Source organism: Magallana gigas, chromosome 2 (genome assembly GCF_963853765.1).
Source record: "Magallana gigas chromosome 2, xbMagGiga1.1, whole genome shotgun sequence".
NCBI lineage: Eukaryota > Metazoa > Mollusca > Bivalvia > Ostreida > Ostreidae > Magallana > Magallana gigas.
In genome coordinates this window covers 1,154,506-1,181,104 of record NC_088854.1, presented here as the reverse complement: position 1 = coordinate 1,181,104, position 26,599 = coordinate 1,154,506, and the positions used below count along the sequence as shown (strand labels likewise).

The 26,599-nt window shown below is 35.4% G+C and overlaps 1 protein-coding gene across 7 annotated transcripts in view; it reads right to left on the bottom strand.

Moving 5' to 3' along the window:
- Positions 1–26,599, bottom strand: part of LOC105336617 (glycerophosphocholine phosphodiesterase GPCPD1) — a 30,404-nt gene that overhangs the window by 2,560 nt on the left and 1,245 nt on the right. For 3 of the 7 annotated variants that reach the window (XM_066074423.1, XM_066074428.1, XM_066074424.1), the window contains exons 2-18: positions 25,184–25,316; positions 21,289–21,618; positions 19,850–20,010; positions 19,691–19,747; positions 19,343–19,515; positions 18,367–18,447; positions 17,795–17,905; positions 16,257–16,410; positions 15,533–15,668; positions 15,195–15,249; positions 14,664–14,756; positions 14,064–14,138; positions 10,141–10,177; positions 7,894–8,021; positions 7,407–7,537; positions 4,122–4,260; positions 3,819–3,979 (exon numbers count right to left, since the gene is read on the bottom strand). In XM_066074423.1, the coding sequence (XP_065930495.1) occupies positions 3,819–3,979; positions 4,122–4,260; positions 7,407–7,537; positions 7,894–8,021; positions 10,141–10,177; positions 14,064–14,138; positions 14,664–14,756; positions 15,195–15,249; positions 15,533–15,668; positions 16,257–16,410; positions 17,795–17,905; positions 18,367–18,447; positions 19,343–19,515; positions 19,691–19,747; positions 19,850–20,010; positions 21,289–21,506 (1,910 nt within the window). In that variant the 5' untranslated portion in view covers positions 21,507–21,618; positions 25,184–25,316. Of the gene's footprint in view, positions 1–3,818; positions 3,980–4,121; positions 4,261–7,406; positions 7,538–7,893; positions 8,022–10,140; positions 10,178–14,063; positions 14,139–14,663; positions 14,757–15,194; positions 15,250–15,532; positions 15,669–16,256; positions 16,411–17,794; positions 17,906–18,366; positions 18,448–19,342; positions 19,516–19,690; positions 19,748–19,849; positions 20,011–21,236; positions 21,619–21,864; positions 21,994–24,141; positions 24,165–25,183; positions 25,317–26,599 lie in introns of those variants that run through there. The other 4 variants (XM_066074427.1, XM_066074426.1, XM_066074425.1 and 1 more) reach the window with 4 other exon arrangements.

The window sequence follows — 26,599 nt, the reverse complement described above, 5'->3', positions numbered from 1 at the left end:
ATGATGCTTCCACACAAGTGTCAGCTTTCCTGGCTGATTAGTTTCTGAGAAGAAGATTTTTAAAGATTTACTTTATATATTCCTATGTTAAATTTCGACCCCCAATTGTGGCCCCACCCTACCCCCGGGGGTCATGATTTTCACAAATTAGAATCTACACTACCTGAGAATGCTTCCACACAAGTTTCAGCTCTCCTGGTCTTATGGATCATGAAGAAGATTTTTAAAGATTTACTTCCTATGTTAAAATTCGACCCCCACTGTGGCCCCACCCTACCCTCGGGGGTCATGATTTTCACAACTATGAATTTACACTAACTGAGGATGATTCCACACAAGTTTCAGCTTTCCTGGTCTTATGGTTCATGAGAAGAAGATTTTCAAAGATTTACTTTATATATTCCTATGTTAAACTTCAACACCCCATTGTGGCCCCACCCTACCCCCGGGGATCATGATTTTCACAACTTTAAATCTACACTACCTGAGGATGCTTCCACACAAGTTTCAGCTTTCCTGGCTGATTAGTTTCTGAGAAGAAGATTTTTAAAGATTTACTTTATATATTCCTATGTTAAACTTCGACACCCCATTGTGGCCCTACCCTACCCCCGGGGATCATGATTTTCACAACTTTGAATCTACACTACCTGAGGATGCTTCCACACAAGTTTCAGCTTTACTGGCTGATTAGTTTCTGAGAAGAAGATTTTTAAAGATTTACTCTATATATTCCTATGTTAAATTTCGACCCCCAATTGTGGCCCCACCCTACCCGCGGGGGTCATGATTTTCACAAATTAGAATCTACACTACCTGAGGATGCTTCCACACAAGTTTCAGCTTTCCTGGCTGATTAGTTTTTGAGAAGAAGATTTTTAAAGATTTACTTTATATATTCCTATGTTAAACTTCGACACCCCATTGTGGCCCCACCCTACCCTCGGGGGTCATGATTTTCACAACTATGAATCTACACTACCTGAGGATGCTTCCACACAAGTTTCAGCTTTACTGGTCTTATGGTTCATGAGAAGAAGATTTTCAAAGATTTACTTTATATATTCCTATGTTAAACTTCAACACCCCATTGTGGCCCCACCCTACCCCCGGGGATCATGATTTTCACAACTTTGAATCTACACTACCTGAGGATGCTTCCACACAAGTTTCAGCTTTCCTGGCTGATTAGTTTCTGAGAAGAAGATTTTTAAAGATTTACTTTATATATTCCTATGTTAAACTTCGACACCCCATTGTGGCCCCACCCTACCCCCGGGGATCATGATTTTCACAACTTTGAATCTACACTACCTGAGGATGCTTCCACACAAGTTTCAGCTTTACTGGCTGATTAGTTTCTGAGAAGAAGATTTTTAAAGATTTACTCTATATATTCCTATGTTAAATTTCGACCCCCAATTGTGGCCCCACCCTACCCGCGGGGGTCATGATTTTCACAAATTAGAATCTACACTACCTGAGGATGCTTCCACACAAGTTTCAGCTTTCCTGGCTGATTAGTTTTTGAGAAGAAGATTTTTAAAGATTTACTTTATATATTCCTATGTTAAACTTCGACACCCCATTGTGGCCCCACCCTACCCTCGGGGGTCATGATTTTCACAACTATGAATTTACACTAACTGAGGATGATTCCACACAAGTTTCAGCTTTCCTGGTCTTATGGTTCATGAGAAGAAGATTTTCAAAGATTTACTTTATATATTCCTATGTTAAACTTCAACACCCCATTGTGGCCCCACCCTATCCCCGGGGATCATGATTTTCACAACTTTGAATCTACACTACCTGAGGATGCTTCCACACAAGTTTCAGCTTTCCTGGCTGATTAGTTTCTGAGAAGAAGATTTTTAAAGATTTACTTTATATATTCCTATGTTAAACTTCGACACCCCATTGTGGCCCCACCCTACCCCCGGGGATCATGATTTTCACAACTTTGAATCTACACTACCTGAGGATGCTTCCACACAAGTTTCAGCTTTACTGGCTGATTAGTTTCTGAGAAGAAGATTTTTAAAGATTTACTCTATATATTCCTATGTTAAATTTCGACCCCCAATTGTGGCCCCACCCTACCCCCGGGGGTCATGATTTTCACAAATTAGAATCTATATTACCTGAGGATGCTTCCACACAAGTTTCAGCTTTCCTGGTCTTATGGTTCATGAGAAGAAGATTTTTAGAGATTTACTCTGTATATTCCTATGTAAAACTTCGACCCCCCCATTGTGGCCCCATCCTACCCCCGGGGGTCATGATTTTCACAAATTAGAATCACCACTACCGGAGGATGCTTCCACACAAGTTTCAGCTTTCCTGGTCTTATGGTTCATGAGAAGAAGATTTTTGAAAATTTCTTGAAAATTTTCATAAATTCCTAATTATCTCCCTTTACAAAAGGGCGTGATCCTTGATTTTCACAAATTTAAATCCCCTTAGGCTAAGGATGCTTTGTGCCAAGTTTGGTTGAAATTGGCCCAGTGGTTCTTGAGAAGATGTTGAAAATGTGAAAAGTTTACAGACAGACGGACGGACAGACGGACAAACAGACAGACGGACAGACGGACGACAGACAAAATGTGATCAGAATAGCTCACTTGAGCTTTCAGCTCAGGTGAGCTAAAAACACACAAAACTTAAGGCGAGGAAAAAATCCATACTGAAGGGAAAACGAAGGAAAAGGACACATAATTAATAGGATAATCCAAAACCATCTGTGGTCAAATGATGATCTGGAAGTTAGGAGAGTAATCTATAAAGTACCAGAACCAGTACTTTACTATCCAATACCATTTGACTACATACTAGCTACACATGAACCAACTTTTCATATGTCCCTGTTTAAGTGGGTCACAGATTCATTGAATGTTTACGTACAAGGAGAAATTGTTCTAAGGACTTCAGAATTGTGAGCATGTTAACAGTGATGCTAGATTTTCTGCCAAATCCTTCAAATGTTATGGAAACCCACGGCTTGGAAAGACATTAGGTGATATACATGTACGAGATTTTCTGCCGAATCCTTCACATGTTAAGGAAACTCAAGGTTTGGAAAGACATTAGGTGATATACATGTACCTGGGAATATAATGTCTCCAGAGTCCAATCAACCAGACATCTATGGGTAAAAGAAACTCTTTACTCTGGCACAATGGCACCTCTCATTATCTCTCTCATTATCTCACTTAATGGTGCAGACACACATTATGGCAACAATACATTTATACACACTTTTTGTACACTTAAAATCTGTAGATTTCAGAACCAAAGCATGCAAAGCAAGTATTTAACACAAATATTAACATCACAATTGTCAAAAGATCTTAGAAATAAAGATGACAATTTACAGACACATTAACTGCTACATGTATTATAAAAAGCATTAACACTCATTAAAGCAAGCACTTAGTAATGACATAAAAGAGACAGATTAACGCAAGCTAAAAATATGAGCCCTTCTCCATGTAGAGGTCAGGCCCTGGGGCCATAAAAGTATTATGGCCCTGGGCAAGGTCTCGAACTTGTCATCAGTTTAAAGTTAATTTACTTTAAAGCTCTATTCTTGTTGATCCACCAACCTGTTCTCACCACAATCTAGACTGTACCATTCATATCATGTACATGTAATTCCACTTAAAAATTGTGTTCCAATTTCCTGATCTGAATTCAAACCATCAAATGTTTGTAAAATTAAGCTTTCTACCCACACCTGAACCTGCTCCTTTCTTTTACCTGTTCAAGGCTGGGTTTGGTCATTAACGACCAGTTAACAACTGTCACCTGTGACCCACCTGTCGTAGATGATCCCGTCCACTCCTTTCTGTTTGAGCGTGTTGATGGCATTTGAATCGTTATTGTCCTCTCCCCAGCAAAACAGCACCAGCTTGGCTTCTTTCACTTTCTCTATTTTGTCCATGTTGCGGAAAAGTGTGGACGTCAAGACGTCAATTCCCTAAACAAAAAAAACAATGACTCATTAAAACAATATGTCTGTTCACTTCCAAAGATACATTCAAGGCTGTGTTTCTTGCAATCTTACAAAGAATTATTAAGCATTTCATCTTTTTTCAATGAAAATGACCAAGGAAACCCACCAACAGATTGCTGAATGTAGCAAAGTAGATGGCCATGTCAATAGAGCGGGTCCTCAGGTCCAGGTACGGCACATATTTCTCCACATCCTCCCCGTTAGTCAGCAGGAGAGTCGGGTACTTGTTCTGCTTCCTCTGTACTCTACAAAACACAGTCAACCTCAATGTCAAACTGTTCCCATCACAAAACACAATCAACCTCAATGTCAAACTGTTCCCATTACAAAACACAGTCAACCTCAATGTCAAACTGTTCCCATTACAAAACACAGTCAACTTCAATGTCAAACTGTTCCCATTACAAAGCACAGTCAACCTCAATGTCAAACTGTTCCCATTACTAAACCCAGTCAGTCCCAATGTCAAACTGTTCCCATTACTAAACATGGTCATTCTCAATGTCAAAATGTTCCAATTTCAAAACACAGTCAACCTCAATGTCAAAATGTTCCCATCACAAAACACAGTCAATCCCAATGTCAAACTGTTCCTATTACAAAACACAGTGAACCTCAATGTCAAATCCCAACGTCAAACTGTTGCTATAACAAAACACAGTCAACCTCAATGTCAAACTGTTCCCATGACAAAACACAGTCAACCTCAATGTCAAACTGTTCTCATGACAAAACACAGTCAACCTCAATGTCAAACTGTTCCCATAACAAAACACAGTCAACCTCAATGTCAAACTGTTCCCATTACAAAACACAGACAATTCCAATGTCAAAATGTTCCCATGACAAAACACAGAGAATTCTAATGTCAAACTGTTCCCATTACTAAACATGGTCAATCTCAATGTCAAAATGTTCCCATCACAAAACACAGTCAACCTCAATGTCAAACTGTTCCCATCACAAAACCCAGACAATCCCAATGACAAACTGTTCCCATTACTAAACATGGTCAATCCCAATGTCAAGCTGTTCCCATTACAAAACCCAGTCAATCCCAATGTCAAACTGCTCCAATTGCAAAACCAAGACAATCCAAATGTCAAACTGTTCCCATTACAAAACCCAGTCAATCCAAATGTCAAACTGTTCCCATTACAAAACCCAGTCAATCCCCATGACAAGCTGTTCCCATTACAAAAGCAAGACAATATCAATGACAAACTGTTCCCATTACAAAACCCAGACAATCCTAGTGTCAAACTGTTCCCATTACAAAACCCAGTCAATCCCCATGTCAAGCTGTTCCAATTACAAAACACAGTCAATCCCAATGTCAAGCTATTCCCATTACAAAACCAAGACAATCCCAATCTCAAACTGTTCCCATTACAAAACCCAGTCAACCTCAATGTCAAACTGTTCCCATGACAAAACACAGTCAATCCCAATGTCAAGCTGTTCCCATTACAAAACACAGTCAACCTCAATGTCAAACTGTTCCCATGACAAAACACAGTCAATCCTAATGTCAAGCTGTTCCCATTACAAAACACAATCAACCTCAATGTCAAACAGTTCCCATTACAAAACCCAGTTAATCCCAATGATGAACTGTTCCTATTACAAAACCCAGACAATCCCAAAGTCAAACTGTTCCAATTACAAAACACAGTCAATCCCAATGATGAACTGTTCCCATTACAAAACCCAGTCAATCCCAATGTCAAACTGTTCCCATTACAAAACCCAGTCAATCCCAATGTCAAACAGTTCCCATGACAAAACACAGTCAATCCCAATGTCAAACTGTTCCCAATAAAACAAAGTCAATCCCAATGTCATACTGTTCCCATAACCAACATAATCAAACTCAAAGACAAACTTCTTTCATTGGAAAGAGCTACGCCCTACTAATTGGAATTAAAATTCTTAATAAAGATTTTCAGAGAGCATTGCATCTGGAAGGATGAAATTACACAAACAACATATTGAATTTCATAAAGAATAAAAAAAAAATACCGTAAAGCAGATAAAAATCATGGTTGGAAAGATCATGTTTTTTTTCATTTTGCAGCAAATTGTGGTAGATTGAATTTATGGAAAACAAAAATTTGTGAAACACAAAATTCAAACCCGATCATGTTATCTGTACATGGTACATGTATAGGTAACTCTCATGGCTCGAACTGCGATCTATCGAAGTTTTTGATCGCTCGAAGTGAGTCAAGCATCCTGATTTTTTTCCCTATATAACTAAGCAAATTTACTCTTGATTTCTCAAACTCTTGATCTCTCGAAACCCTTGATCCCTCAAAATCAAACTGCAGTCCCGTTCTTCATACTCTATAGTTTTCTTACTCTCGATACCTCGAAGTTGCCCTGTATCTCCAAGCGCTATACCTAATTAACACCTACTTGGTCATTTAAATGGCTCCAGGCATTAGACGCGGGACCCGTGTCACGGGTTGATTATTCAGGTGACATTTGTCCTGCAAGGTGATAATTGTTTGATCTTTGCCCATACTGATACCTAATCTATAATCAACACCAACCATTTTACGATAATTTGGAGACCCAATGAAAATGGAAATTAATTGAGATGACGATAATATTGAGCCATGGTCAAATTTTAGAATCATAAAACTGTAAAAATTATGCTTATCAGCATTGTTGCCTTTCTAATGATCATTGCTGAACAACTTCTTACAGCTGGTGAAGGACCCATACAGCTGGAACAATGGGTGATACTAAGTTATCACATTTATGACATGTTGATCGTCTCGCAGTACAGTAGTACTGAGCAATCTGGTCTTAATATGATGCATAAAATAAATCATTATTATGAATTTATTCAATAGTTGTTTGTATGTATTTTTAAAAACATCCCAGCACGTGCCTAAAGTTAGCACTAAATAAATGGCTTAATCATAACATCCGGTAAGACTAATTTTAAAACCCGTCGGTCAACCTAGAAAAGTCCGAAATCTTAAAAACTCAAAACCTCGAACTTTTTCCTCGGTCCCATGGACTTCGAGCTATCGAGAGTAACCTGTATAATAATTCACAACGAAAAAAAAAAAGAATAAAGCACCGATCTTGTCTAGGTTTGCACTGATCCAGCTGTCTAGGTTTGCACTGATCCTGTCTAGGTTTAGAAAGGTTTGGTGACTCATGGAATACATATTTAAGATTATTGACACTTACAGAGTACATACATCAGTATCAAAGCTGGACAAGACCTGATCTCTAAGAGATATTTGGTGTAAATATATGTAAGAGTGTCGACACTTACAGACAACACACTTCAGCATCAAAGCTGGAGAAGACCAAGTCTTTAGGAGATGTTTGGAGACATTAAATCTATATATGTAGAGGTGGTAACACTTACAGAATACATATGTCTGGGTCGAAGCTGGAGAAGACCACCCGCCGATGCCCTGCCGTTCTCATGACAACCCTTAGAATTATGTCGACGTACTTATTTCTGTCATAGAAATTGATCTCTTCAAACTCCCCATTCTACAAAAAAGATGGTACTGTCACATGAAAAGATAAGAATATACATGGGCTCATTATCGATAATAGAAATGTTACGAATGGGAATATACACAGACTCATTACAGATGGGAATACCAGTATACACAAACATGGTACAAATGGGAACATACACAGACTTGGTCAAAATAGGAATACATACATGGACTCGTTACAGATAGGGTATGATAATGAAAAATAAATGTTATCAATGTACAAAATCAGTTCTAAGGAGCCTCATTGAAGTTTACCTCTATTTTATTGACACATTAAATCAAACACATCTTTCAGGTTTTTTAGGGGATTCCCTACACAATTCATTTTAAGCTCTAATAAATTACCACTTTTTCCTGGGGGTACTTGATTTCGACGTTGAACCCAGTAGCCGGATTCACCGCTTCAAACACCCTTTCCAGGGTCGGAAACGGCTGCAGATCCGTTGGATCTATGTCGTCCTCATGGATGTCATCTGCAAAACATACAAAAACCTGGAAATCAGTGGAAGATTCTCAGAAAGGATAAATCTGGAGTACCCAGCTCAGCAGAACCACTCACTCAAAACACTGATAACAGTCTGTAGATATTATAGTATTAAATAAATTTAAAAGTAAACATTTCTTTAGCTTTTTATGATAACTGAATCAAATGTTAGGTGATCCAAGTCACAAAAGGATCTAATATTTCTGTTTGTAATATAGGTACATATCTATTGATTGCATGCTTAATAAGAGAAAAATACTAAAGAAATGTATTTGATTCCAAAAAAATTATTGACTCATTTTAAAACCCTTCCAACCCAAATATGGACCTAAAAAACTATTCATCTTCAAGTTAGTTAATTTCGGAACTACATAGGTAAACAAGAAGATAAAATATTTGATCTCAAAAATACAACAGAGAGATATGATGTAATAAATGGACCCTAATGTACCTCTTGGTCTTAGCTGAACAGATAACTGGGGACTCAAAAAAAAGAACTTAATATGATTAATCCATTTGGGAAAATGTTCCTTTACTTAAAATGATTAATGATCGAATTGTATGGAGATCATGGCTTGTGATTTGGAGAATAAAAAAATTGAACAAATGATAAGAAAAACAAGTTTGACAAGGTTTAGAGAGAATCGCTGCAAATCCTGATACATTTTACAATAAGCATTTTGTCATTTTATATATAATAATAATCAAACAGACACATAAAATCAAAAAATTACATAACGAAAAGAATGTTACAGAATTATATAAGCATTCAATATTTCACACTGTTGCTTCATGTTCATAAAACTTGTAATGGCGAGGATTTAGTGTAACAGGAGCTGTCAATAATGTATACACTATGATGTCCATGTCTATATGGAGCGGGAAAATGTACAGAGCATGTACCAGTGTATCTGAGGAAAGAAATGGTGAAAGACAATCAGTGAGGTTACTGGGCAATAATACTGCAAAAAATCTTTTCTGTGATGATGATGATGATGAATTCTAAAACATTTAATACATTCATTCATTTGTATGTAACACGGATTGACTTTTTTATAATCAGTTATGAATCAATAAAACTTAATTATTGAAAATTATAAAGAAACTTTAAAACTGACAATAAATATCATTTGACTGGTGCAAATTTATGCAAGAATAATATTATGGTTTTTTTTTCAATGTTTCGATGTTCTAACGATGAATTATTCATAATGTGAAAGAGCACCCAAGGAGTTAATAGAGCTATGAAAACCTACACAGTGAATTACTGATCCACACAAGGGTATTAGTTGTTAGCAAAAATATTATCCTTATATTACCTTGAATGTGAATGTATAGGAAGGTGCAAATAAGAAAAGCAGGGGTTTTTTTTGGTATATCTAGAAAAGCTGATAAGCTCAAGTTTAAAAAAAAAAATAAAACATCACATCATCTGTTGTTTATTGCATTAGAAATCAAGACATATAGAACCATCTTAACAGGAGCTTGGACTTTGGGTAGTTGTGTCAAACAGCAATGTGATGTAGGCATGTCTATTACATTGCTAGCTACTCAGCCATGGCTCTTTGAAATCAACGAGATTTGTCTGGTGTTAGAGCTAAGACTAGCAATCAGTGTATATTTCACTTGAAACCAGAGCTATTTTTAACTTGTTTTGATGCAAGAAATAGATTGTTACATCCTACTGAAAGTCCAAGGCCTTGTTAAAATGGTTCTATATATGAATCAAAAAATTATATCAGGGAAAATGTGAAAAAAGTGGATAAAGTCCTGTAAACATACTGTAAACATACTACATTTGGTGTGTATTCTGTTTAGCGCTTTTGGCGGAATGCGGCTTCCGCTAAATCAAGTACATTGCTAAATGCCAGGCACATATGTATAAGGATAGTCACATTCAGGAATAAGCTTATTCAAATCCATGTCAGCTTGTTCAAAAACTAATTTCCACCAATATCGTACACACCAAATATAATACATTTACAGTACTTAATGATAAGAGAAAGAAGTAAGGGGCAGGGGATTTATGAACATGAAGGCAACAGAAAAATAATGGCTGCTCAAACCCCAAGTGGTGAATTATAGAGCAGGTGTTGACATAGACTCACCCCTGTCGTTATCGAAGATTCGAGAGGCGTGGGCAAGCTATAAAATACAAACATTGATTTGCACATTGTTTGCCTAACTAGTGATGGTACATAAAAATACAACTGTACTAAAACGACAATCTCAAATTAAGACATTCTCACTGGCAAAAACATGTCAATAGATGAAAATACAGTAAAACATGGTTATAGCGAACACGCTTTTAATAAATTGATGCTTACGGTGAAGTAATTTTCATTCCCTGTGACTATATATCATGTTGTAAACTTGACGGATATAATGAATTATGCTTATACGAATCAAAACTGCCCGCCCCTGGCACTTCGTTATAACCGTGTTTTACTGTATAATTTTCATGTATGTTTTCTTAATGCTGACCGACTTAATTCTTTTACTTGCTATATTGAGATTTAAAAGTATTAGAGAGATTCAAAACTTAAACATAAAAGTGCATCTTGTAATGTACAATTTCGTAAATAATGTTGTTTTTTTAAAAAGCAATTTGATACAAGAATAATAAAAAAATGTATGTTGGCTAAATTTCATTACACTTATTTTTTGAATTCCCTATATTTGTTGACAAATGATGAGAGAAATTAAACTGTAGTGAAAGTTTCGAAATGAGATCTGTGAACAGTTAATACTAACTTAATTATTGAAGTTGATGAATGCCATAGCTAGGTTTCAATTGAGCACTTTTATGCTTTACTGAAAAAGCTGTTATAATTTCCCTGCATATAGTTAAACAATTATCTGCAAAAATGAAATCAATGATACATTATGTATTCATATTTACACATGTATCATTACACAGCAAAACATGTAAAGCTGGATGGAAACCATTACTGTCTACATGGCTATTTTTGCCCAGTGTAATTTTCACCCATCTACACTTGCAAATAGTTTCTTAAATTTATCAAGACATAGTTGCTTTTAAAGAGATATAATTTGAGATATTGAATATTGTCCAGTCTTAAATTCGCCCGCTGACAACGAGGGCTAAGGGGCGAAAATAAAATGGGGGCGAAAATTTGCCTGTATACAGTTCATACAAAAATTTGGTCTGAAGAATAGTCTAACTCAATAACTTTTACTTCCCTAACAGTAATTACAGACTCATCATAAAAGTAATTACCAATTCATCCGCAAAGATCAATGACCAATCTCGCCTACGCTCACTGACCATGAGCCAACACATTGAATTTTTCTTGTTCTCATGACTCAAATCACCAATGAGAGAAACTCTTTTATTTTTGGAGGTCGTAAGAAGTTCCACAAATTGGCCACTGGTTCAGTAAGTGAATGCGTGAATGGCCATAGCTTTCCAACATGTTACATAATGAGCTCTCGTAGAAACTAGTCTAACGCTATGATAATAAAGCTAGTATTTAAATAAAGAACTGTCATAAAAAACAAATCTACAGAATAATTCTTCTTCTTCTATCCTCCTTTGACAAATATTCTCAAGGACATGATTTTTCTTTTCTTTTTTTAAAATTCTATTACATTTGTATTGCTTTCCTTTTTGTAACTTCAGTCTATTTTTAATAAGTGTTAAGACAATCATTTGTCAAAGAGAAACAAATTCATGTACTGTATTTATCTGTTAAAATTGTAAAAATACTAAGTTTGTTTCAATGTATTACTGTACTAAGACAGTGTACACATAGACTTTCTTAGCAACCAAAAGGTAGAACTGTCACTTAGCCAGGAGGACATCTTGTTTGAGCATGTTCACACTTCCTTCTCTAAAAAGTTTTTGATCATGTGATGATAATCATGAAGTGACTTTGACTAAGTGGTAAATATAAAATCCCAGAATATCAAAGGTTATGGGGTTGACCCTCCTAATCCACAGTTTTAAGTTTATACATGTAGACCTATCTACACCTCCTGGATCCTACCATGTTTTTTTTAAAATATTAGGCCACTTTTAAAGTTGTTCCCCCCCCCCTCCTCTTTCTGGATTTAACTTCGGGTCGTTAGGTAGGGAACATGTTTGTTTTGGGTTTTTTTTAACTGCAAACACCTGGATTTAAGATTAATACATGTTATATTTATTTATAAAATTTCTTCAGTTTGGTACTTCTCAATCAGCTGATCAGGAAAAGACAATTAACAAATCTTAATGGTGGCCTATACAGTCGCACCTGCTGTTACGGCCACCTTTAATCAGCGGCCACTCGCCATGAGCGGCCAGTTTTAATCCCGCCCGTTTAGTTTTACACTATATTTTAACTGATTTAAGCGGCCACCAGTCTAACGCGGCCAGCGGCCACTGTTTTTAGGTCCCGTGGCTTTAACATGCCTGTTTTCAACGGCCATTTTGTCTGTTTTGTCACATGACTTTTGAATCTGACATGTGACCCCGTATCGAAAAAAGCCAAACTTCGAAAGCTGATAATGAGTTAATGACAAATAATTGAGTGTGTTATTTGAAGTCTGCTGAGATTTAATGTGATAATTGATTATCATAACACCTGTTTTGTGTTGTTTATATATCGACACGTACTTATATACTTCATTACAAAGTCATTGTATATGGCCAGTCTTGCGCTGAACTGTGAGCTTAACATGTGCAAAATAGCCGGTAGTATGCACTTTTTTCCTAGAAAATTTCTTTGAGATAATAAAACGGGGTCTTAATATATATAAGAATGGAATTTTGATACTTTTTTTACAAGGTAAAGCATCGGCTATCGTAGTTCAGTAAGTAGCCTTTGTACGGAAACGCCACTTCTGTTTGTTTACCGCATTTAATCCCTTGAAAATTATCATTTGGGCGTATTTAGCAGAAAATGTTTTGTTCTTAATCCCTTGATAGATAAATGGAACTAAAACGGCCATTTAGAATTAATATAAACTGTTTATTTAGTATTCCGAGCTGTGCATTCACCATCTCTGTGTACGCCGCCATTACAGATGCTATTTAAAATAAATCTGTGCAATAGAGCCAAAATGAAAATACTCGATGTTTTTTTTTTTCCATTATTTTGAAACCTGGAATAAGAGGCCACCTGTCTTTAGCGGCCAGTTTGGCATTGTCCCACGGGTGGCCGCTTAAAACAGGTGCGACTGTAGTTGGCAAAATGTTATAAAACTTGGAAATCCATCTGGATACCATAGTCAATTTAAATTCATACACATATATTTTTATAAAAAGTATTGCATGTTGAGAATCAGACAACTATAAAACTAGGTTATGCTCTTAATCTTATTCAAATCAAAATATTTAAGTTAAAATTTTACAATTATATGTTTTGAGGTCAATACAATGATTTAGTAACCCAAAAAGAACAATATTCACAAGCCAAAGGGTGATGTGAACATTGTCCTTTGAGTTTAGCTTAATCATTGTCGACCTGACCTATATAAAAACAGCAATAATTATTAATCATATCAGTCTATAACAAATTGAAACAGACATATTAAATTGATTGTTATCAGGTGAGAAAAATATCATCATCTTTAGTTTTATAAGTACCTACAGACTTCTCTAACATCTGTCTACAGCCGACACCAGCCATACTCTAGTAGACATTATGATTTTTCTAATTTCAGTTTTCTGAATTGGTTGTGAATAGAAATAAACTACTTCCCAAGGATTTTAAAATAATCCAAAAATACTGAAAATTATCATAACTTTTTAATCAGTGTGTGAATTACCATCAGCTAGGGGTATCACTTTATGCCATTTCATGTTGGCTGCATGAAACATATACAGCCTCTCCTAAACTCCACTGATAAAATCACTAAACAATCATTAGTTAAATCTGACATTTTCTCCAGAGAAATATATGGTACTTATCCTGTGTATCAAGTTTGAGAGACAATATCAGGACATTGATCAGGTCAGGTTTTCAGTGGTAGACCCCTGAAACCTGACCACAAATCTGTTTCCATGACTGACATGAACTAATCTTACCTTCATTGATTGAAGTTCTGACAATTTCAGGTCTTTGACAGAGGCTTGGTAAAATTCCAGCTCCTCTCGTTTTTTCTAAAAGTGTCAAATAATATATATCATAAAATATTGCAAGATCTTGGACTCCATATCTCAGTGGATGGTTTGACAGGGTAATCTAAGTTACCAATCCATAGTTTACACAATATAATATATCAATATATATTCACACAAACAATATCCACTATGGCATACATTAAGAGTTAAAATTAACCTATAAATTATTTCCCCAACATTTTACAATTGCTGAACAAGTTCAACATCTTTTGTTTGCCTCGATGTAGGCACAAAGGAGTAATTAATGAGCGAGTAAGCTTAAGTCCCAGAAGAGACCCCACATATCAATGCTCCAATCATAGGAATCAAACTCAAGCTGCAGTGGTGAGAACATATTGCCTCTGCATATTGTGTAGTATACATAAGTACACTTTCCTGGTGGTACTAGCTACATACAGTATAATGTGGACTCATCACTGAGAATTTTGGCTACCCACGAACATTGACCCCCACAAATAAAAATGATTCCACAGTACATTACATGAATCCACAACCCTCTCTCACCTTCCTGTAGGTGATGGCCACATGGAAGTCGTGGTAAATGACTGGAATCATGTCCCTGCTGAGCTGGACATCAAACTCCACATAATCTGCTCCCTGTGGAGAAAAAACATACATTTCTATCTATTATTGACTTAACATATAGGTATTTATCCATTAAATCAACATATTACATGTATCTATCCACAAAATCAAAATACAATATTTTCATATAGACAAAATCAACATTTAATACATGCATTTAATAAATAATTTTTTAATCTATCCAAATAGAGTAGATCATTTGGTGTAATCAATTCAGAGAAAGTCAAACCAGAAAAATCAGAATAGTCAAATACATCCAGATCTAGATGAGCAACTTTCACTGCAATGACTTTATCATAGCTGCAGGTGAAATCTCTGTCTACATTTCTTCTATTATTGATAATTATAATTAAGATTTTATGCAATTAAAAAGAATGGATACTGGATAGGAAGCAATAGCTTCTCTAAGTGTGTTTACAATGAAGCCTCAACAATATGTGATTGTCTTACATGGTTGGCTGCGTCTTGCAGAGACTGGACTGTATTTTCTCTCACTGCTGCCAACCTACAACATAGATGGGAAAACAACTGAAAAGGGTCCTTTATAATGACCATGTAGTTTGCAAAGTCTCAATATCACGGAATGTAGAAGTTGAGTGAAATAATATAAGAGGTGGAAAAGTCTCTCAGTACCATATTATGATAAACAGTTAAAAGCATGGTGGTAAAGCAATCTGATTAACTAAAAAGACGGTCAGCTAGACAGAGCAGCCATCTTAGAGGCCTGCTTTGACTGATATCGGGGTAAACATAAGATTTGACAGAAACATCACACTGTGGTGATTTACTTTTTGTGCTTGTATGACGAGCCCATTCCCCGATGGCCGACATCCAAGGACTTGCGCTCAAACTTCCAATAGTTTTGGTAGCTCACATCCATTTTCAGATCTAGACCTGGCACTGGTTTCACAGTTAGATAATCCACTGCAAGAAATTTACATCGCCTTCAAACCATGTGGACTATCGGAAAAGGATCAATGTTATTTACCTTGTAACTCCCCACAAACAGAAGCAGGAGGAGAGTGGCGTTTAAACCAGACTCTCTGCTGTCCAGAACAAGCTCTCGTGTACACAGAGAGTAAACCTTTAAGAAATACTAGAGTTGATAATATATGGTGATTTTGTTTGGACTGTATCAGCAGCGGTACCTACAAATTTACAAAGAAACTGAGGTTAAATAAAGTAAAGATTTTATTTCTGACAATGTAAGCCAACGATTCATCTCTGTCCCTCTTCATCAGCTGAAATATCTTTGAATAAATACATGTAAATATGCCAATGGATGTGAAACAATAAAATATGGATTTATAAAAAGAAATGTGGTGATAACAGTGCTCTAAATCAAAAGAATTTCACAAAATTTTCATCCATCATTAGTTAATTACCACTAAAAAATTACCACATTTATCATACACATTTGTCTTGAACACATTGTATTAATACTCCACAATGAAGGCTTTGAGCTAATAGTATATCTGCCCGATGGGCTTGTGGTTGAGCCCTGTGACTTACGGTCAATCTGCCCGATGGGCTTGTGATTGAGCCCGGTGATTGGCACAGTTTTGGTGTCGTTGGATTTCTTGAGATCGACAGGAAGTAGGTAGCAGTAACCGATATGTTTCGGAGTCACTCCCTCCTGATTGACATAAAAATCAAACTGGAACCCCTGAAATCATAATTAATCAATTAATTACAATTGATATCAAAGGTTAATCCTTTAAATGCTAAGAATGTCATTGTGAACAGGATTAACTTATCACAAAATACAAAATCCACGAAAATTGGTATTTAATGAATTTTGATGAAACCACTGTAAAAATGGTCTTACAACATTTTTTTCTTTAAATCCTAAAAACTTTCAGGGTTTTTTTGTCTTTGTTTTTATTTTTTTTACAAACTACTATATAGCATTGAATCATGATTTTTTGAAGTATACAGTCTCATAACTGCAGCGGTGTGTATATTCAAATTGAGCAATTATGAAAATTTGTATGCACACATCGCTGCAGTTATGAGACTGTATACTTCAAAAAATCATGATTTAATGCTTATATTTACATTTTTTTTTAACTTCTTGCCTTGTCTGCAAATGTGATTTAAACCTTGAAATTCCTATCTTATCCTAAGGGTAATAAGTTCATATTAATGGAAAGCCACAGTAACAGCCACAAGCCTGAACTTTGATTTTCAGCTTGTGACGTTGCAGTGTACAGCGTTCAACGTTTGTGATGTCATAATAAAACTCGTCATTTTAACCTTTGAGTACCCTGTGTGTATTACAGTGTTATAACTGCCGTAGCTTTCAACACACTTTACAAGCAAAAAATATGTGGAATGTGAATATCTGTAAATATACAGTATATAATATATAAGAACCTATCTTGTTGACGCAGTAACACTTTCTGGTTTTTAAAAATTAACCTAGTGTACAGTGTACCAAGCTTTCTGGTTCTCTGACAACCTAACAAGCTTTCTGGTTCTCTGACAACCTAACCAGCTTTCCGGTTTTCTGACAACCTAACAAGCTTTCTGGTTCTCCGACAACCTAACAAGCTTTCCGGTTTTCTGACAACCTAACAAGCTTTCTGGTTTTCTGACAACCTAACAAGCTTTCTGGTTTTCTGACAACCTAACAAGCTTTCTGGTTCTCTGACAACCTAAAGCTTTCTGGTTTTCCGACAACCTAACAAGCTTTCTGGTTCTCCGACAACCTAACAAGCTTTCCGGTTTTCTGACAACCTAACGTCAAGCTTTCTGGTTTTCTGACAACCTAACAAGCTTTCTGGTTTTCTGACAACCTAACAAGCTTTCTGGTTTTCTGACAACCTAACAAGCTTTCTGGTTTTCCGACAACCTAACAAGCTTTCTGGTTTTCCGACAACCTAACAAGCTTTCTGGTTTTCTGACAACCTAACAAGCTTTCTGGTTTTCTGACAACCTAACAAGCTTTCTGACAACCTAACAAGCTTTCTGGTTTTCTGACAACCTAACAAGCTTTCTGGTTTTCTGACAACCTAACAAGCTTTCTGGTTTTCTGATAATTAACCTACCAAACTTTCAGGTTCTGTGGTTTCTGCTGTAAAAATCATGTAACTTCCTGTTTCAAAGATGGTTCCTGATTCACTCTGAACACAGTGGTTTATTTGTCTCTCATCTAAAGTCTACAACAGAAAAAAATAAAGTACACACATATTTTAAATTTATTTAGATTTATAAGGACTTAAGTTTAGGTTTTTAATGTCAGTTTTCGAACGTCAGAATGAAAGAAATAACATTAATATTTTAAGTTTATTAGCAGGGAACAGATAGTTTGTATTTCTCTTATCAAACTGTTGTAGTCTATTTATCTATTACATTAAAAGTTTAAATTTCTTTAGTATCAGACTGTTGGCCAGCTGGCTTCTACTCTTCCTCTGATAGAGTACTTACTGAGACTTGTTGGCATGCTAGCTACCGAGTACTTACAGAGACCAGTACTTGACTATATATTGCTTTAGAGGGTTGTGGGGTCAGTATCTTTATCAGACTGTCTGTTGGAATGCTTTAGTTACTGAGTACCGTACATACAGAGTCTGACTACCCAGTACTTACAGAGACCAGTACTTGACTACCCAGTACTTACAGAGACCAGTACTTTGGTGAAGGTGGAGGGGGGAGACACATGGGTCCCCCACTCTTCTTCTTCTTCATCCTCATCTAGATGCTGTAAACAACAAAATCACAATAAGTTTCAAATAATTATAACACACAGAATAATACAAGGGGGGTCATATTGGTCTCCCACTCGTCTTCATCCTCTTCTAGATGCTGTAAACAACATAAAAGCACTGAGAACTTGGTAAGTATCAGCATAATAAAAACACTGAGAATAATACAAGAGGGGGACACCTGGGTCTCCCACTGACCTTCTCTCTCATCTAGATGCTGCAATCGTGATCACATAGAAAATATGACAAGTAACAACACAACCCCAACGTGAACAACACAGGACACACTGCAATCGTGATCACATAGAAAATATGACAAGTAACAACACAACCCCAACGTGAACAACACAGGACACACTGCAATCGTGATCACATAGAAAATATGACAAGTAACAACACAACCCCAACGTGAACAACACAGGACACACTGCAATCGTGATCACATAGAAAATATGACAAGTAACAACACAACCCCAACGTGAACAACACAGGACACACTGCAATCGTGATCACATAGAAAATATGACAAGTAACAACACAACCCCAACGTGAACAACACAGGACACACTGCAATCGTGATCACATAGAAAATATGACAAGTAACAACACAACCCCAACGTGAACAACACAGGACACACTGCAATCGTGATCACATAGAAAATATGACAAGTATCAACACAACCCCAATGTGAACAACACAGGACACACTGAATGTGCTGGTGCTCTACTCATCACAATACTCATCAAATTAATATCTTTAAATATTTTTAAAAGACAAATTTAAAACAACTGTCTGAAAAACTGTCTTAATGTAAAAAAAAAATAAATATCTGAACATTGTAAGTATGTAAAAGCATTGTACAAAATCTTTAAAAAAATTATCCTTCTCACATCTTTGTATCGCTGATCCAGAGGAGTGCACTTGATCCTGTAGGTCTGTTTTCTGTATTTGGGTTTCCACATACGGATCGGATTCCCGTGGATTCGGATGTGTATTTCGGATTGGTCAGTCAGCCAGCCCTTTGTTACATGGTTTTTTCCACCTATAGAAATACCATGTATTTCTTTGATAGAGAAGTCAGGAGATATTAAGAAACTAAGTCTACTTACAGCTACATTTTATTGTAATAAATCCAATTCCAAAAGTCAACATGATTTTGATTTCAAGAAATGAAATATATCCAGAGTGTTGATGATCCCAGTAAGTTCTACAACTCCATGCTATCTCTATCCACTTACCGTATTCTCCAAACTTCATGATTTCTGCATCGTACTTTCCTGGGTCCTTCATGTAATCTACAATGAAAGTAAACAATTTTTCAATTATCCATTTAAAATACATGTACCTGTACACCCTGGTATACCTGGGACATTACAACAGTTTGACCTGATACTGACCTGCTGGAGAGAAGACTCGGGGTAGAATGTTGGTTTCCCAGCGAATGACCTTGACCGTGCGCTCCGTGGACTCGCTGTCCGACTCGATGATCTGACACACAAAGTATCGGTAGTTGTAGTTCTTCATCCCACACAGTTTGACTTTCTTTCTCCAGACATCACTGTAAAAGTGACCAGAAAATCACCTTAATATCATTCAAGGTACACTTAGGCATTAATGTGAGAACAAAACTTTTTAAACTCAGTTTTGTGCCTGTGAATAAACAATACACATCTTATGTATGTTCAACTGAATACGAATGTTTAAATCCAGAAAGCGCTTGTGTTAAAGAGACTTTCAATTGGAACTGTGCATTTTCTTTTTTTATTAAGATATACAATAAACATGAATGATAAATGATTGATGGTCAATATTTTCGAAACTTTGAACTTCCATGTCTAAATAAAATGAAACAACTTCAAGGACATGATTTATTAACTCAATGACATACATCTACTGAAACATGGATGTATTTAAGGAATGAATTCAATATTTATTTGTTTTATATGATATAAAATGGTTTGGGGCAGTTTACGCTTTATAAACCGCGAAGCGGTTTATAAAAAAGTGTAAACTGTTTCAAACCATTTTATTTTGTATAAAACTAATAAATATTGAATTCATTCCTTAAATACATACATGTATTCACTGCTTATAATTTAATTTTTTTACTCTTCATTGTAGATAAAAACGGTCATTTGACCTTTAAAATGCTGTAAAATTGTACAAAATTCAAACGTAACGTTAGGCGTATTGATACGTTTTTGACGTTAGTCTTAGTTGACATAGGCAACATTCTTTATACAATATAACATAATTTTTTAGCCAATCAGAAAGCGTGTTAAAACCACAATTAAATTATTATGTAATAATTGGTGTTGTTTCTAATTCAGATCCCCCAAAAAACACTGAGAAAATGTAATTAAGTCCAATGAAGCAAAATTTGAATCCATGGACGACATCTACATCATTATTAAGATCCTTACAAAGACAGAACAAGGTCTCGTGTGTCTACATAATAAAGTTACTGAGAAACAGTATGCTCCATATGTGTTTGCATCAACTGCTGAGAAAACACTTCAGATGTTAAAACACGGCCCTGTCACTACTGCTGTGCGGGAACACAGAGACCTACAATATCATAAACTCACAGCCTCCACATCCCACCATCCTCATACACAGGTGGACAAATGTATCAAAACCTTATCTTTTGATCTTGTTCCTATCTTTTTTGGCTAATAAAATCATTTACATCATGCCAATGGCACTTGTCCGTACTATATCCTTCCCTAATTTTATTATTCTCTGGTTGTTTCTACAGTGTATACTAGTGCATGCGGTCCTTACCATGTCTTTCTGTTTCTACAGTGTATACTAGACTAGTGCATGCGGTCCTTACCATGTCTTTCTGTTCTCTTTGTCACACCTGTTCTCCATCTGCTGGTTGTTTTTCCGACATTGGCCAGGACTGCTGGACTCACGACTCAGCACCACGGCGTGGTGGGGGTCCCAGTTCCCGAGGCGGTCACAGTCCCCTACCACACACACTACCTCACCGCTCTCCACCTCTGCCTCAACCCGAAACATCACCTCGAAGGTGACCGACATCATCGTCATGGTGACGAGATCTTTGTGTACACTTAATCTCAAATGTAATGAACAATAAGGTGGCCTTTTTCTGTCTATTTCTCCTCCACTGTCAGCTGTAGATTTTCTCTATCTCTGTCATCTGAAAATACAAACAACAAATGCCATATGTAACTTAATGTTTGTGAAATGTGTACTTGAATGTAATCAATAAATGTAACACACAGGTAAATCCCTAACTAAGGTGTAACAGGGAAGAATCCAGACAATATGATGTAATAACAGTACCGGTAATATCATGCAATGTTACCTAATAGATCAGTCTGTAATATCAACCTTGCAATGATAGTATAGATCTATCCTACTTGTAAACTAAAAAAACACCTACCTAATGCAAAATCTGAGCCACTAGAGTGACTAGACTTATGAATAACAAATAAACATTAAACATTTCCAGTTCAATAAACCAGGTTTTATTTAAGAGCAGCAAATTAAGAATTTAAGAAGCTTCTTGAAACAGGATGTTTAAAATTGATGTTTTGCCATGGTCCAACAAGCCAGAAAAAATGGGTTTGATTAGCTGTAAGAATTTTAAACTCCATACATCACAACATGTTTATGAATTCATTTAATTATAAATTCGTTAAGAAACTTGTTTGAAAAAGACTCACTGAACTGATTCCATTTCTCAGTGGTAATGCATACAATTTATGGAAGAGTATTCAAATTCCCATCTTACCATGAAATTAAGTACAAGATTTTAATAAATACAATCCACTCATTGCATAGTCTACACAAACCAAATATGCAAACATTTAAGAGCTTTGCTAACTATGTATAGCATATCAAATGACAGGTGATACCCCTCCCCCCCCCCCCCCTCTCATGCTATTTCTACAGCTGAGCAAATGGAAACATCTGTAACTTGTTTTCATATCATGATATACCTTGTTTTGCATAAAACTCATTTCTCAAAAACTAGTGTTCAGTTTATATTAACCAGAGACTACAAAAATTAGGTCATCAAAAATAAAACAAAAGGTATTCCATGAAACAAAAGGTATTCCATGAATACCTGGTAGTACAACACTCTATAATCAGATTAAAACAGTTTGTGTATAAATCAAATACAGTGAGTAAAATTTATATCTTTACATAAATGTCCAAAAATTGTGCTTTATACCAGAATAAATTTAGCAGTCCTTAACTCAATACAACTTTAAAAGTACTTGTACTACGCAATTCCTAACACCTGTGCATCCAGGTAAGGTTGAATTAAGGTGGTATAGCACACCTGGAAAATGTCACTCAAATTAACAGTAAGTTATTTGATTATGAAAGGTATAATGATAAATGAACTATACACATGTCAAATACATGAAAAATTTGTAGTTTGAGGATGAAGAAAATGAATATAATCTAATAAAAAAAATTCAATTTAGTAAGTCAAAACAAAAGCCCCTGCAGGGTTCGAACTCTGGATGTACTGATCACAAGACCGACACTTTATCCACTCTGCCAAGGAGCAAGTTAGATGTCGTTGATAAAATCCTTTTAATAAAACAAAATGTTGCTTCCATCAGGGGTCAACCATTTTGTGATGATGTATTATTCCATCTTAAGACGGACTTACATAGTTTGAGAGAGAAGTTCAGCAGCCTTCATCAAATGCCAACATGAATCAGGAATACAGCAGAGTTAACTTTTCATTCCCTATACAGCTATGTCGTATTTACTAATACCTTACAGATCTCTAAAAAAAAATTTTTTTCATCAATCAGGCCCCACTCCATCCCATAATTGATATTAATTCTTCTGTTGTGTGCAACTACTGTCAGAGTGTACTGTAAACTTTTATGCAATATGGTGTGCAGATGAATATTTTAAATAAATGCAGATTTCTATTAACAGACATACATCCCATCCCCTATTCCAAGCTCAAGCTTATTTGTTACTCAGGTGTGTAGTCCCAGCAATATTTTTTACACTTAATTAGACAACTAGTTGTAGTTTTACTATAAATACGATTGTTCCATATGCTTCACAAAATTATTTCAATTCCAATACATCAATGAATAGACAAAAGTCTGTAGTAAATTGTGAACTTGTGCATGTATATAAATAGTGTGTACATGTACTGTATATAACTATTGTGTACTTATACACATATTTAATTATGGTGTACATGTATACAAATATTATATATATATATTAAATATGGTATTACAAAACAAATCAATGCAATGACTGAAGAAGATTCTCTTTTTTCTTTTTTACTGTATACTATAGTAAAAGCGCAGACAAAAGTTAGGTCCATGGTAAAATAATGAGTTCATGTAATATTAACAAAATTTTACATCTGACAACACTGAACTATTCAATGTTGTAGCAGAGCTTGTATACTATAGTAAAAGCGCAGACAAAAGTTAGGTCCATGGTAAAATAATGAGTTCATGTAATATTAACAAAATTTTACATCTGACAACACTGAACTATTCAATGTTGTAGCAGAGCTGTCCACAGGCCACAGTGACCCCCCCCCCCCATTCCAATATATTTTAGCAAAAATAAAAAAGATATTCCATTATAAGTGATAAAATTAATTTTAAAATTTTGCTTATATAAACAATTTTTCCATACAGAAATTGCAAAAAAGTAAAGTTACCTTGAACCTGAAGTGAAAACAGCCTTGATAATAAACCCCTGATGAAACAGTTAAGGTGTTATCATCTTATCCCGGCCTAACTGATTATGGGACTCTGACTCTTTGTCAGCGATAAAAACTGACAAGCAGATTAAAGTTAATATATTTTTATCAGTTAATCCGTCTTATGTGCTCATAGGTCAAAAGAGATGAGCTGACATCTGCACCATTGGCTTAATGGCTTATAATGTCAAAACTGTTGTGTGAATTCTTAATTTATAGTATTCAATTTACTAATACTTAGGGAGCCTTTCTTTGGCATACAATGTTCTGTCTGTATGTAATCAACAATCATCTCATGACTATCAAAATTCAGTTAGAACTTTTATTTAAACTGACATGGAAACAAGAAAGACAACCCAAAATTTCTATTCAAAATAATGTGCATGTGAATTGTCTGACCAGAATAAAATCAACTGATCACTGCAAATGCTAAATTACTGGGAAAATATTTCTTCTCATGGATATTCACCTGTTGATGGTTTGCATGACTCATACAAGGAATTCAAAAATGGCCCATCCAGCCCTCTTACATTTTAAAATATTTAATTGATTTCAATACATCAAATTAATCAATGCAACAAGTAAGACCTGATGTTGCAGCACCGAAGAAAATAAAAATTAGCTTATTGGGTCCTGCATGTATTTGTAAGATTTTGATTTCTTCTTTGAAAATTTGTTATATACTGTAAATATATTAATTTACTAGAAATGAAAATATCAATGAAATGTTTTATTTTTTCTCCATATATAGCTACAAAGTACAGGAAAATGAAAAATGAGAACAGAATAGTTAAGTGATGGATCTCGCACCAAAACAACAGTCTAAACTCATTTACCTCTGGTACTGTAAGTAGTTCATAACTCCAACAAAACATACAAACATGATAATTCATATATACTTGCATTCAAATCCCACTCTCTAGGATGAATATTAACTAATCAATAGACATATAAACAGTCTTTGTACAAACACATTCACATATCTGTCTACACACTTTACCTTTTGGAGACTAAGTGGAGGAGACAGCCCTTAGAATATTTCCTATTAATATTCTGCAGATACTCTCATCAATACACAGCAGGACTCTACTTAATCTGTACTCAAGTGATCTGGCTAAATTCTTACTAAAAATCTGCAATAGAAAATTAAAATTTAAATTAAGTTTAAGTAGCACTTCTTGTAAAATCCCATTCAAAATGTTTACTTCTCATTAATAAACAGGCACTGCACAAAAGACACAGAAAATGTTGTTACAACTGTTTCAGTGGCTGAATCTTCTCACAATACATGTGTTATAGGCTAGTTAACTCTAGTTAACTGTATGTAGTCTTTGAGGTCTAGTTTACTCTGTATATGACTGCTTATATAAGACAGCCTGATTCAAGGTCCTACTGATAACAGACCCCATGAACATATTCTTCATTCAGAGTTCAGACAGAAATTTGCCACACATTAGCTCTCATCAATACAAGATCCTGTACATGTACTAGTCTATATTAAGTAAATGTATATCAACTCTGATCACAAGAATTGTAACTTACAATACAAGGCATAGCGTTATCATCACCAACATGTGTATATCTTATTGTGTAAGAATTCAGTTACATTCATGTCTGATATAAAACATTAAACATATCTCCATCAGCGAGTCGCTCCGTCAACATCAGCATCAGCATCAGCATCAGCATCAGCTGTTGTCAATATTACTCCCAGCTGAGAACAACTCACATAAAGCCTACTAAAATAAATTGTGTGTTTAGGGTAACACTGATGAAAAAATTAGGTTAAGTAGGTAGGGATTTTTTTTAATTTTATCATATTTTTTTCTGCATGAATCCTAAGAATATTTGTTTGTAGCAAATTAAAAAACGGAATTTTTAATAGAATTAATATAAAATTCACAATCGGATAGAAATAGACATCTAAAAATGGTAGGATCGGGGCATTTTTGTAGGTTAGGTTGGGTTACCCTAAACACACACCTTTTTTTTTTTAGGCTAAACAGGAATACAGCATGGTTTATAAACATTCACCACTTAATTACTTACATAAGTTTATATATATTGTGTGTGTCCTGTATCAGTAAAATATCCGCGATACTGCCATAATAATGATAATGTGAACATTTCCTGTGACCCTGAAAAGTCTCTAGCTATCCGCACTTAACCTTCAAGTTCCAGACAGGACAATCATTATCTACATGTGATATACACGTTACATGTGTATTCTATACCCACCTTTTATGTACAAATACATACATAGGGAGTAAAAGAGAATGTAAAGTCCATCGAACCATAAAATATCAAATGGTTTTCATATTTTAGCATTTGGGGTTTTTTTTAAATAATACATGTAAATACATTTATCTTTCACTTTTTCCTTGTTATTCATCATTATAAATAACATGAATAATGA